The sequence below is a fragment of the Rhipicephalus sanguineus genome, chromosome 6, assembly GCF_013339695.2.
Source record: "Rhipicephalus sanguineus isolate Rsan-2018 chromosome 6, BIME_Rsan_1.4, whole genome shotgun sequence".
NCBI classification, from domain to species: Eukaryota; Metazoa; Arthropoda; class Arachnida; order Ixodida; family Ixodidae; genus Rhipicephalus; species Rhipicephalus sanguineus.
In genome coordinates, this window is record NC_051181.1 from 160,584,696 (window position 1) to 160,597,902 (window position 13,207).

The 13,207-nt window shown below is 48.8% G+C and overlaps 1 protein-coding gene across 2 annotated transcripts; it reads right to left on the bottom strand.

The window, feature by feature from the left end:
- Nucleotides 1–2,973: 2,973 nt before the first annotated feature.
- LOC119396931 (uncharacterized PE-PGRS family protein PE_PGRS54-like) lies at nt 2,974–9,119 on the bottom strand. Of its 2 annotated transcripts, XM_049417280.1 has the most exons (3): nt 9,048–9,119; nt 4,641–6,111; nt 2,974–4,508 (listed from the first exon to the last, which is right to left on the bottom strand). In XM_049417280.1, the coding sequence occupies exons 1-3, from the start codon at nt 9,096–9,098 to the stop codon at nt 2,998–3,000; spliced, it is 3,033 nt and encodes a 1,010-aa protein (XP_049273237.1). In that variant the 5' UTR covers nt 9,099–9,119; the 3' UTR covers nt 2,974–2,997. The 2 variants fall into 2 exon arrangements, with proteins under 2 accessions (XP_049273237.1, XP_037520243.1); XM_037664315.2 differs by having other exon boundaries at nt 2,974–6,111.
- Nucleotides 9,120–13,207: the final 4,088 nt, after the last annotated feature.

Sequence of the window (13,207 nt, forward strand, 5' to 3'; positions counted from 1 at the left end):
TCTCCATAACAATATACCAGCAGTTCGTTCTTCTCATTGGAAAATTACGAATGCATACACTCTTACATGTACGTGACAAGGACACAAGCTGTTAACGACTGCGCAAGGAAAGAGGCTCATCTTTCAAAGACGCCGTGCTTTGTATCTGCAGCGAGAGAATGAGGTCGCACTATGGAGTTCGCCAACCGCCTTGCAGCTGCAAACCGCGAATGGGCAGCAGTCGGCATCCACTCAACCATGCCAAACCCTTCGTTGAGCGCAAGACTGGCGTTGTTTACTGTATTCCGTTAACACGCGGAAAACTGCATGCTAGCCAGACGTTTGTGAGAGCATAGCCTATACTTCAGCGGAGACCAGGGAAGCAGTTTGGCGGATCATTGCCGCAGCTGCGAGAAATTCAGATCAAATACGCCGTTGCTAGATCACGTGACCATCTTAGGGAAATAATAATATTAACTGTGGGGGTTTTACGTCCCAAAATAACGATATGGTTATGTGGGACGCCGTAGTGGAGGGCCCCGGAAATTTGGACCATCTGGCGTGCATTAATGTGCCCCAAAATTTAAGTGCACGGGCCTCTATCATTCCGCCCCCATCGAACTGGGGCCGCCGTGGCCGGGATTCGATCCCGCGAGCTTCGGTTTTGCAGTCGAGCACCATAACACTAGGCCACCGTGGCGTGTTTAGAGAGGGGAAATACTAGATATGAGACGGAAATCTTAGAAGCCTTTCATGTTGTAAATCATAAAGAAAGTTGGGTCAGCGATAGGTCTGTTTGTTATCGAAGGAGCGTGCCTACCTAGCGTATTGGTAAAAGGTGATTAAATACACGCATCATGGGGAGAAGAGGATGCGCATGCGTGGGACGTTTTGTGCGACGATGTACACTTCAACAAACCACGGCTGATAGTCCGGCGTTCGTCTGTGTATAACGACTCTTTTGTTTCCGTGTCCTTGTGTATTCGCTGGTACCCCCGTTTTCAAGTTCACCAAGAGCTAGCGCTGATGTGTCTACAACTACTGTCTGCAAGAGCAGCGCCCTTTAAAGCGCGCTCACTCAGTCAACGTAGCCATAGGTACAGCCCTAGCAACATCAACTGAAGCAACATGTGCACTCTAAGCAATCAGAGATGTGCGCATTCTATCTTGCTTCTCGTTAGTCGAGAATATCCACTTTCTTCAACTCAGGTTTGCCGGAAGGGAAAATGCAAGAGCAAGGAAGCCTTAGGCGATAACTGAATAATAATGAATCACAGCGAAAACTGAGTGTTTTCATGTAAATATTTTATTTATTCGAATACAAACGAGGACAGACGCAGAGAACACAGTTTTCGTGCGCCCGCTGTATTCAACAAAGTCCACGAGACACATTAACATCAACAAACGTAGCTACTGGCTTGCGTGTGACAACAAACAAGTACCGCGATAGCCAGCACACTTAAAAAACTGTGAAACATGTTTGCCATCCTGTCAACAGACAAAAGTCAGTCTTGGCACACATACAACCAACATATGATAAACTCCTATGGTACAGGGCGACTCGAGTATGCGAAAATAAAATACCATTCAGCTGAACAACACAGACAACATTCAATTAAACACAACAGATCTGGCATTTAAATGTGTAGGATGTTTTTCACAAAGTTGAATAACATGATTGCGATATAAATGCGTGTCAGTATAATATGCTTAAGCATTTGTACAATTGAATCATTTTTTTTTAAATTTATACATTCGAGCATTGCTCTGGACAAAAGACGACAAGAAGCTGCGCACAATATTGCTTGCACCAACGATGAGCCATTGATTGCTGGCGTGCGGTGTCCCTTCTTCAAGAGATTGTTCATGGCATCTGTTCAAAAAAAAAAAAAAGAACGCAGTAAATTAATGATTTACCTAATTACTAAGGCGCAAAAGCAGCTAACCAGGATAAACACTAAGGCATTGCTCCATGATGCGATGTCATGGAACGATATTCACTAGGAATTACACGCCGGAATCGCAGTGATATTATTGTTTATATTCTAAGAAGAATGCAGTTTTCTGCCAGTTAGCTGAACATAATAGAAACAAAAGCGTGAAAGTAATAATTAGACACATTAGTTGAAAAGGGAGAAGGGACAGCAGGTTTTTGTACCTTTATTTTTCCTTGCGTTCATCCCTGAAGTCCTATTGTTAATCGAAATTGCTTGCTAAAAACTTTATAGGTCACTAAAATATTATGCCTGCTCTTACGCGTGGTTTCATGCGTGAAAAGCGTCATGCATTATTCCCTTACAAAAAGAGATTTAGGCAGTCTATAGACTCTCTAAAAATCGACTTAGATAAACCATAGACTGTCTAAATTCATTTTTGTAGGGGTTTGATGTTTTCAATGGTGAGAAGACTAAACTGTTGCTTTTCCATTGCTTCCTGATCACTATACTTTTCAGCCATTAGAGACAGCTTAATTCAATTCCTAAGTAATTTTTATGTACCAGAAAGGTTTCTTTCTATCTGGCGTCTACATATCTCAATAGGTAATTGACAGCCTATAGCTACAACGGAAGTTGCGATGCACTAGTTCACTGTGTAAATACGCCGGTAGTATCAGCTTGTTAAGTGACAAAACCTGTGAGATGAGATTCGAGATGATTAGGAACATAGTGTTTCGACAAATATATTGATAAAAACTTGTGTAAACACGAGGTGTCGCACTTTGGGACAATAAATTTAGAGGTTCTTCTCTTGGCCTTACCTCTTATCGTTCGTTATGCGCTGTCATTTTTTTCCTTTGTGGAATTATTTAGGTAGTGTTAAAGCGAACCGACTATCTCCTCAAGCTGTTTTTATACTATATTTGGTTTATTGAATATTTCATGCACACCAAGTAGGTCAAAACATATCGGTAATGCGAGTATTTTGGGAATTCGCAAAAGTACAAGGCGATCTTAGAATAAGTCGTGTATGAAAGCAGGATGGACTAACCTGAGCTCATGCGGCCTGAGGAATGAGTGGTCACCACTTGCCACCACCACCTCCGCTCCAGGAGCCTTGGCTACCAGCCCCAAGCTGCTGCTGCCATCCTCCTCCGCCGCCACCTCCTCCATACTTGGCGCTATACTTGTCCGCCGTCATCCAGTCTGCTACACCACCGAACATCATTTGCCCGACTCCCGTTGATGTGTATTGCTGTGCTGCTCCATCTGTCGTCCAGGAACCTGACCAGGTTTGTGGTTGTGCCCATGGATCGTTCCGGCTAAAGCTCCATTTCACTTTTCCCACTCCACCTCCTTGTCCTCCACCAAAGCCCCCGCGGCCTTTCTGCGATGCGCCGCCATCCCAGCTACCGCCACCACCACCACCGAATTGTCCTCCTGCCTGCCCAGCCCAGCTCGCACCACCCTGGGACGGCACATAATTATTCCTCCGTCTTCCTCCCGCCTGCTGACCAAAGCCTCCTCTACCCTTCTGGCTGACATCTCCAATCCAGACTCCAACGCTTCCCTGGTCAGCCTGCCAGCCACCACCATCTCCTCCCCCACCAGCACCCTGCCAAGGTCCACCACCACCATTGCCGAATTTGCCGTTACCAGCGCCTCCCTTTGCAGCCCAGGAATCTTGACCACCGTAACCACCTTGTTGCCATGGCCCACTTGGTGTGCCCCCGAACATTGTTTGTGTCCACGATACGCCTCCATTTCCACCTCCATATTTGCCGTTGCCGTTTTGAGACCATGAGCTGCCACCGCCGCCAAAACTTTTGCCACCGCCAAAGCCATTTCCGTTTCCACTCCAAGAGGCCCCCGCACCGTTAAATTTTGAGGCACTGTCCCACGGCCCAACTGCACCACCACCATTCCCCCCCTTTCTCGTGCCATATCCACCCTGATCCCAAGGTCCCGGACCAGACCCGCCTGTCCCCGCGCCTCCCTGAGCCCAAGGGCCTCCGCCACCGAGCCCACCGGACACTTTTCCATTTCCTCCAGCTCCCGCCCAGGGTCCACCAGGTGCACCTCTGCCTCCTCCGACGCTACCGCTATCCCACGGGCCGCCTGCGCCACCTCCCTTTCCTGCTCCTCCGTATGATCCCTGATCCCAAGGACCTGATGAAGCAGGGAATCTTCCAAGGTCAGGCTGAGAAAATCCATTAGACCTTCCTTTTCCAGCCCACGGGCCGGGCGCTCCTCCTTTGCCACCACCGAATCCTCCTTGGTCCCATGATGCTCCAGCGCCAGCTCCTTTCCCGCTATCCCAAGGTCCCGGCGCAGCTGCACCTCCTCCGAAGCCTCCCTGACCGGACCAAGATCCTCCACCAGCACCATTAGCTCCTGCTCCAGCCCATGATTTGGGTGCGCCTGCTTTTCCATTCCCACCATATCCTCCTTGGTCCCATGATGCAGGTCCGGAGTTGAACTTGGAACCGCCGCCATTTCCGGCACCTGCCCATGGCCCTGCTCCACCAAGGCTTCTTGGTCCTCCACCGTTTCCTGCACCTGCCCAGGGCCCTGGCCCACCAAAGCTTTTAGGTCCTGCACCAATTCCTGCACCATTTCCTGCACCAGCCCAAGGACCTGGTCCGCCAACGCTCTTGAGCCCTGCACCGCTTCCTCCACCATTACCTGCACCTGCCCAAGGCCCTACTCCACCAAAGCTCTTAGATCCTGCACCATTTCCTGCGCCATTTCCAGCTCCTGCCCAAGGTCCTGGACCACCAAAGCTCCTACCTCCACCATTACCATATCCCCCTCCCCCTTGTGCCCAAGGTCCCGCTCCTCCCTTAGCAGCACCTCCAATACTTCCAGAGTCCCATGGGCCTGCTGATTGTACCTTCTTCCCGCCGGCAGCGTTTCCGCCGTTGGCCCAAGATGCAGTGCCACCTCCGTTTCCACCTTTACCACCAGCAAATCCGCCATACCAAGGCCCAGATCCATAGCTTGCCTTACCATTAGCACCACCTCCTTGCGCCCAGGAACCGGCTCCGGATACTGGCTTGCCATTTCCAGCTCCACCTTGGGCCCATGGACCTGCACCAGCCGGACTGTCTTGAAGCCAAGCATCGGCAGCACTGAATCCTTTTCCTGCACTAACTCCTTGAGCCCACGGGCCTACGCCTGCGGCAGATGTCTTTCCATAGCCTCCTGCACCACTCGGCGTCCAGGAATCTTGAGCTACGGCTGTCTTGCCCCTCCATGGCCCACTCTGAGCATTCTGGGAGAATGATTTACCGCCTTGGTCCCACGACGCACCTCCTCCGTAGCCGGATTTGCTGCCACCAAATTGTCCTTGCGACCACGATGCAGCACCACCAGCGCCACCAAATTTTCCACCACCTAAACCACCTTGATCCCAGGAGTCAGCGCCGCCAGAAAATTTTGATCCTTGTGAAAAGTCCCAGCCGGCACCTTTTCCACCAGCACCTCCGAAACCGCCGCTGAACTTGGATCCCTGAGAGAAGTCCCATCCACTACCTTTTCCACCGGCCCCGAACCCACCGTTCTGAGCCCATGATGCACCGCCGCCGCCACCAATCTTGCCGCCGCCAACTCCTCCGGCTTGGTCCCATGGTCCGACACCAGCTCCTCCTCCTCCAAAGGTCTTGCCGGCGCCACCAAATCCACCGGTATTCCCTGCTCCAGCCCATGAATCAAGGCCGCCTCCGTAGCCACCGCTTGCTCCTTTTCCAGCGCCAGCCCAAGGTCCGGCGCCCGAAGCAAAGCCAGAGCCACTCGATCCTTTACCAGAGCTCTGCCATGGTCCGGAACCTCCACCGTATCCACCACTTCCGGAATCATCCCAGGGTCCAGCACCACCAAAACCACCACCGGCACTGCCCTTGCCAGCATCAGCCCACGGTCCCGATCCGCCGACTCCTCCGCCGATTCCCGATGATCCTCTGCCAGCGTCAGCCCAAGGACCAGGTCCAGCTCCACCGCCACCGCCGCCATAGCTTTGTCCTCCCGAAGACCAGGATGACGAACCGCCGACACCTTCATACCAGCCTGTCTGTGCAGTCGCTGCTGTTTTCAGAGGCTCAAGAGCTGTCTTAGTTGCTTTCTTTTTTATTTCTGTTTTCTTTTCTTCGCAGTGAGCAGCGTTTATGAAGAGTATTAGGCATACAAACGTTACCACCTGAAAAAAAAAGGTGATAGGGTCGAATTCAGTATTGCCCCTTGCTCACAGCAAAACAAAGCCGAATACCTCTGTCACCAATACTAAACAATCCCCGCTGAGGCTACGGTTCGTCAATCTACATCAAACAAGTTTCAGGACTTTATCAGCACTTTTTTCATTGACGCTAATGCTGAAAAAAGAAATGTAAGCATCAAAGCATGGTGACGGCCAGAGACGAGACCGTTACCGAAAATCATTGCTTACAGTTCTTTCGCCTCCGAGCATCCTCAGACAAAGCTATGGTGCGGTATAATAAAGGCATAGGCCAGAGGGAGAGGTAGAAGCCCTTTTGTCGGCTCGTTAACCGGTGCTGTGCAGATACAACGTGAGCCGTTCGCGACGCGACATTGATTAAAATAGCTTGGGACGGTGGAGGAAAAAACAGGCACGCGGACAGTATGCCGTGCACAAAAGAGCCCATAAAGGGACGGCCAGCGTAGCAAGGCACACTCGAAACGCTGCGGCGGACGTTCAGCAGCGAAGCTTCTGAGCGTTCCGTCCACGAGGGCCGGCAAGAATGGCCAAAGGAGTGGCTGTGCGCCGCCGGCGAACACTCATGCATGCAGAATCACTTCCGATGTCGCCGATCCTCCTCGGTCACGGCCGACTGCACATCACTGTTGATAGAAACGGGGCCACTGCTCTCTAGCCGCCGTGAGGCTAACAAAAACTCCGAGGCCCTCGCAGTTTTTTCGGTGGCGAGAGGAGCGAAGAGTGTTGCACGAGGAAAGACGCACATAAACTCCCCGCACTGGGCTGTCTCAAATCTTCGTTTTTCCCCCAACGGCTTTGTTTTCGTCACCTCGCTGCAGCGAGGACCAGGGAGAATGAAGGAAGGGACAACGGCGACGATGATCCGTCACGTAACTGTTGCGCAATGCATCTCGTTATGAAGAACGATCGGCAGAAAACGTACGGCCACGTTCTGGATGTGTGTGTGTGGGGGGGGGGGGGGAGGGGAGCGGGGCAAGAAAGAGTGACGGTGAAGAGGGCGTCGAATACCGTGTCGAGGGCGAGTCACTAACGAGAGTTGCCCAATGGAAGAATGATTACTTGCAACATCACTTGGAGGTGCTGCAGCTCGATGTGCTTCTTTGTTTCTTTTCGAACAAAACTACAACTTAGCTTAAATGTATGTTGGAACACAAAGGAGAAAATTACTCTAATGTTTTCAAAGGGAGAGCGAATGATATGGCAGTCTCGTTCTTTTTTTGTGCCAAAGGATTCCGCTAACGTTGAGTCAATATAATTTTATGAGTTGTTGTAGCACCTACCAACCGCAAGGGAACAACAGTACCGTAATGGGAACTTACCTGCTTAAATTCTAACAAAAGCAATCCAGTGTATTCTGCTGTTTAGCCCCGTTTAAGAAAATTAGACCAACATACATGTATTACGCGCACACAACAGCTACTACAATAACATTTTGTTGCACCAGCCGGCCCTAACTTCCGAGCAGTGTTCTAGCCTGTACTATTGATGTTTTATTTTAAAGCAAGACAAGCACCTGTACTTCATCAGAAACGTAGCTTACAAATTGAATTGCACGATATTTCGATTTCTGTTGGCAACTTACATTGACGAGAACAGATGTTAAACAATCTACTTGCTTATGTAGTACAATGAGCTAATAAGCCTCCGTACTTCGTGTTAAATATTTTCATGTTTGTATAGACGCTACCTTGAGGAACTGGCTTAAAAATTGTGAGAATATTTAGATCGGAATTTCCGCGTTTTTATAACTAGCGCGTTGAAAAGTTTCTCATGAAAAGGAAAGGCCCATTTTTCAACCGGCTGCTGATTACTACGCCTATGAAATTTCCCAGTCATTCAGTTACACGCAATGTCCTTTCCCTCGGAAGAGTTCATATGCGAATGAAAGGATATGAACTGTTGTAGAGGAAACTGAGCAAACAAAACTTAACATATCACGTTTTATCTCGTCTGCCTAAGTATTTGGTATACAGCGATACTACTACGCAAAAACCAATAATCTCCAGTGCTTAAAACATATTCAGGTATAATGTTTCTAACGTCCTGTCTATTTGTTCATCGCTAAAAAAGAATGCGTAGAAAAGACGCACGTGCGTCTTTCGTTTTGAGTTTCTGTCCCTATCCACTGTGACGTGAAAGAATTGAATATCGATAGGAAATCCGGATGCCATATAAGCCGAGTACTTCGAAGCCCGGCTGGGAACATGGAGCGCCGTGTTACCTTTTGTAAAGTATACGTAAGCCTCTGATACAAAATAGGCAAATGCGTTAATACGTAAAAAAATGCCGTTGGCTGGTTGCACACACTGCGGTCTAATTCCGAGCTAGTTGGTAAGCTTTCAGCTCTGAAGTGAGAGCGCAAAATGCGAGACAGGCAAGCAGCAACCTTTCATACAGGGAACTCTGTGTGCGCGTTTGTCACATTTTCTAAGCTGTACTCTTCAAATATGTTGCCTTCACTGAATATGATCTGGCTATCATGCGCGACCTACTGGCATCTGTTCTTATGTAGCGATACATGTCACGAATTGCTTGGTGAACACGTGCCCTGCATTCGACAACAAGTTTGCTTGCGTTGCTTGTGTTTCTGAAGTGCTGGTAGGTAGTACATCCATAGGATGTTTCATTGAACAGCCCTGCGTGGCGCATGGTGATATATCCGCATAAGGAGATGGCGTTTTTGCAAGTCGGACTGCAAGCTTCGCTCAGAACACGTGACAGTATTCCACTTATTGACCGCATCTATCGATTGCTGAGGATAGCACCGAAGGACGTCGCCGTTCCACTCGTCACAAAAGCGTCCTTGTTCGCATCCGTGTGACCCTCCTTGTCAAACGCACACGCGAACACGCGTTTCGTCAGGAGTCGACGGCGCTAGAAGAACACATGCGTCTGCCTACCTTGCCCGTCCTAATCCCTGGAGAAGCCATGGCGGTGCGGTTTGTGGCCATGGCTGAATGGCCGTCCGTATATATACCCCGGCCCCGCGCTAGGCGGTGATGAGAGGCACTACCCCCCCTCTTCTTTCGCCCCCCAAGCCCTCAGTCGTTGTTGCGGGTCATCTCGTTGTAAGGAGGCCCGAAGAAGGGGAAAGTGACGGCCCGACGACGTCGCAAGTTGGCGGGGGCGAGAGGACACACTGCTCTTAGTTTCGGTCGTCGCCTCTCCCCTCGCGCTCTCGGTTTGGCGAAGAATGGTTCCTGTCAGGAGAGAGGGCAGGCCCACGCTCTTGTGATCACTCTCCTCACGCTCGCGTGAAGCTGCTCTACGGTATCTTCTGCTTCTCCATACAGTGCTTGACTCTCGGCGTGCGGCCAGTGGACAGCGACCATACCCTCTCTTACCACTGAGGCAAATGTTCGACACGTGACCTTAATCGCAATAATCGCGACCAAGGGCACAAAACAAGCAGGTGCAACGTCGTATTCACGTGCTGAAGATGGGTGGGGGCCAAACGTTTAGTGCGCGCATAATATGAGCACGCTGCTCCAACGTTCGGCTGAGCGGCTATTGTAAGTCAATGAATATAGTGAAAAAGGTCTAACGGATTTCGTAATGGTCAGAATATGCATTAACAGCGTGTTCACTGGGAATGACTCCTACGTCTTAAGAAAAACATGAAACAGCCGGACACAAGATGATGAAGGGAACACAGGACAGAGCGCTACCAACCAAATGCTTTATTTCTGGAGGCACTTTGTAAGGCCATCATGAATATTACGCATGAGATTAGAAGGAGAAAAGAAAAGAGATGTCGTGCTATATTAATTTTTCTTCAGAATAGGCCGCTGGAATTGCGATCCAGCCCTTTTTTAACGAAGAAAAACCGGGGTACTCCGGCCTGCAATAGCGTGCAAAGCTGGGCTTGTTGATTGATCTTCATGGTACAAGCAGCGCAACAAGACGACGACACGAGTAGAAGAACGAGTCAGGAAAGGACTCCCAGTACCCTGGCCGTTCGAAGAAAGCTTTATAGAAGTAGGGAACAAGCATATTACTAACTTGCTTTTGTTGTTTCATTAATCGGTTGTTTTCTAAACGATCGATAACGGAACCGAGCAATAACAATCGGACGCTTTTAAGACGAATTCAGTGGATTTTTGTACATCTTTGCGCAGCGCACGAAATTGACAAGGACACAAGAGAAGAGGACGGGACAAGCGCTGATCTTCAACTGAAAGATTTTATTTGAAAAGACAAATATATATATACAGAAATACACGCGCCACGCAAGATTACACTCGATCAATGAAACGGATTTCTTGCTCCGATAATGAGACTGATGGCTGACTTATACAAACACTATCGCACTTAGCCATGTGGTACGCCTCTGAAATCTCACGTGTGCGTTGATTATGATGGCGAGTGATGATGGACGTTTGCTCAAAGGAAGGCATGCACCCGCAATCCCGGCAGTGGCTGGCGAGGTGAGACGAAACACCCCCCTTCAAAGAATTCGCATGCTCGCGCAGCCTTGTGTCCTCTTGTGTCCTTGTCAATTTCGTGCGCTGCGCAAAGATGGATAAGTTCCAACTCGCCCGCCTATCAATCCTACTACAGATTTTTGTACATTGCCCGGATAAGAATTCATGGCTCAAAGCAAATTCAAGACGGATGCTATAAAATTCGCGTGTCCCGTCAGTGTTGATGTTAGTTTTTACCGTCGCGCTTGCATTTACAGTAATCATCACCTTGTCCGTCACCGAAAAATCGAGAAAGATGCAAATAAAACAAATACTAAAAAACTTCTGTTCGAGTGAGAATCGCACCCGAGCCGTCTGCGTGGCAAGCAGGTGTTCTACTACAGAGCCATGATATTGCTTTTTTTCATGGTATTTATTATAATGCGTATTAGAAATTATCACAAATGTTATGACGTAGTGATGCATTCGCTCAGCGACAATAATCGCACAAGCACTGCAAGACAAGCATTCAAAGGTTAACATATATATACACTGTACAAGTCCAAAAATGCAGGAAAATTTCTTCAAAACCTGTCTCACAGGGAGGCTGGTAAGGATGAGCACCTCATCAAGATGGGGTTGCCAGTCTGGTCTGATGTCAAGTTATTCATAAATGTCCTTGAGATGAATAGCCATACGAATGAAATGCATACTTGAAGCAGTGGTTGGTTCTGCATTATGATCTTGCATGCGCGTTTTCCGCAAACTGTGCATTTCCCGAAGCAGTTTCATGCAATGGCGTCGCTCTGTCTTTTGGTGGAGCGACGATATTGCTTGGAACTGCTTCGAAAAAAAACAAAAAACAAACACGATATGAATGTTATGTAGTGGAAGGGGTCTCCTTAAATGCATGTAATATTGCGTCGCAGAAGCGTAGAATCGCGCCATGCGTCAGAACATGTGAATTGCGCGACGAGTGGGTGTTTTAAAGGCCTACAAAGCGCTCAGACATATTTCATCATCATCAACTGCAAAAACATCAACAAAGTGAACAGCCGCGTAGGTTCGCGTGTTGCCTTACGGACGCATAGTGGACCCTATGCTGATCCGCAAAAGGAAGAAGTATGGCGCAGTGGGCATTTAAGAACTGTACTTACATTAGGCTTTCTAGGATAGTTTGAAACAGCCAATGTTACGCGCACAGTCATTCGTTTCCTTACGGCATGATTGAGGCATGCATCGAGAATGGAAGCGAGGCTAGCGATTGAGAAGGCGATGCGCACGGGGCCCGATTGCGCTATCGCGTTCTGCTCTTGAAAGCGAAGCTCAAGCATCCTTCAAGTTTTTTTTAACCAGTGGGGAGTTACGTGGCCCTGCGATTTGAACCACGGTCCTCTTGCATTACGTAAGAATTGTAAGAATGTTTCGTAATGTCTCGCAAGAAGGCATTGCGTTCTGATAGTTCTCTTAACTGAGCTCCAGAACTGACGTGCACCTCTGTGTGTCGTCGATTTCCTCAGATTAGTTGCTCGTCGAGAAACCTTCACCGAATGAAGGAAAGACGAATAAGAAGAAAGGTCACGTGGCAGCATGCCTCTGCTAACAGTCACTGGGTATCGACGGGAGCACCCAGCGAGATGCGTGCGCAAGAAAGCGACGTACCATCGCTGCCATCGCGACCCTGCAGCCGACCGGGTTCAGGACACGCTGCGTTGCTGCGCATAAACGTGAACACGGGAACGACGCACGCGTGAGAGCAGATGAGAGAATAAAGACGAAGACATGGCGGTATACCGCGTGGACTGTTCGTTCACGACGTCAAACATCTTGGTTTCACACACGGCCATAGTGGCGAAGTTCACGAGCGAGTACACCGTACGTATAATCTCCGTACGGGAAGTTGGCCCGCGTATCCCGGGGGTCGGTCTCGTATTATTGACTCGAATACAGAGCGGAGGAGCCTAAGTGTTTTCCTTTTCTTTCGTGTGTACAGCATCGAATACTGAGTGGAGATGACCAATTGTTCTTTGTTTCTTATTTCGTGTGTACAACAGTTGCTACCCGTCAAAGGCGTTAGAATAACTTTGCTACACTTGTAAATCGCTTGTAGTGATGGGTGTGTGTATACAGCGAGTGGCCGCTATCAAAAGTCGTAGGAAACTAGAGGTCAAATACCAAGATTTTTCTTATCTAGCACGTGTTTCATATCATTTCTAAGCAAATGATGAAGGTTACGTTGATAAAAAAAGTACCTAATTTTCTTTCTAGCATGTGAAGACGGTTTAAACCAATTTCTTGCGGTGTCATTGATTGTACAGATGGGGTGTCTTATTCTAAGCGGCCATGCTCTGTACTTTTCCTCGGGAGCTCCCAGCGACAAGGAACTCGTGCTTTGTCAAAATCCATGTGAAAGGGGTAAAGATGAAGTGTTTTTATCCCTTCGATATTAACATAAAAGGAGCGGCCTTACGCAACAATATTTGCAGGTGCCTTAAGTAGAGTAAAATCCAAGATGAAGAAACGTCAACATACACAGAGACACCCCCCGCATTGCAGCCGAAACGTTTACTCGGGGTTATTTTCGCTGCAGCATATAAGACCAAAATCGCTGATGCTGAAAGACAAGGCATAAGTATGGGGAAGCCCAGAAGGCTCTG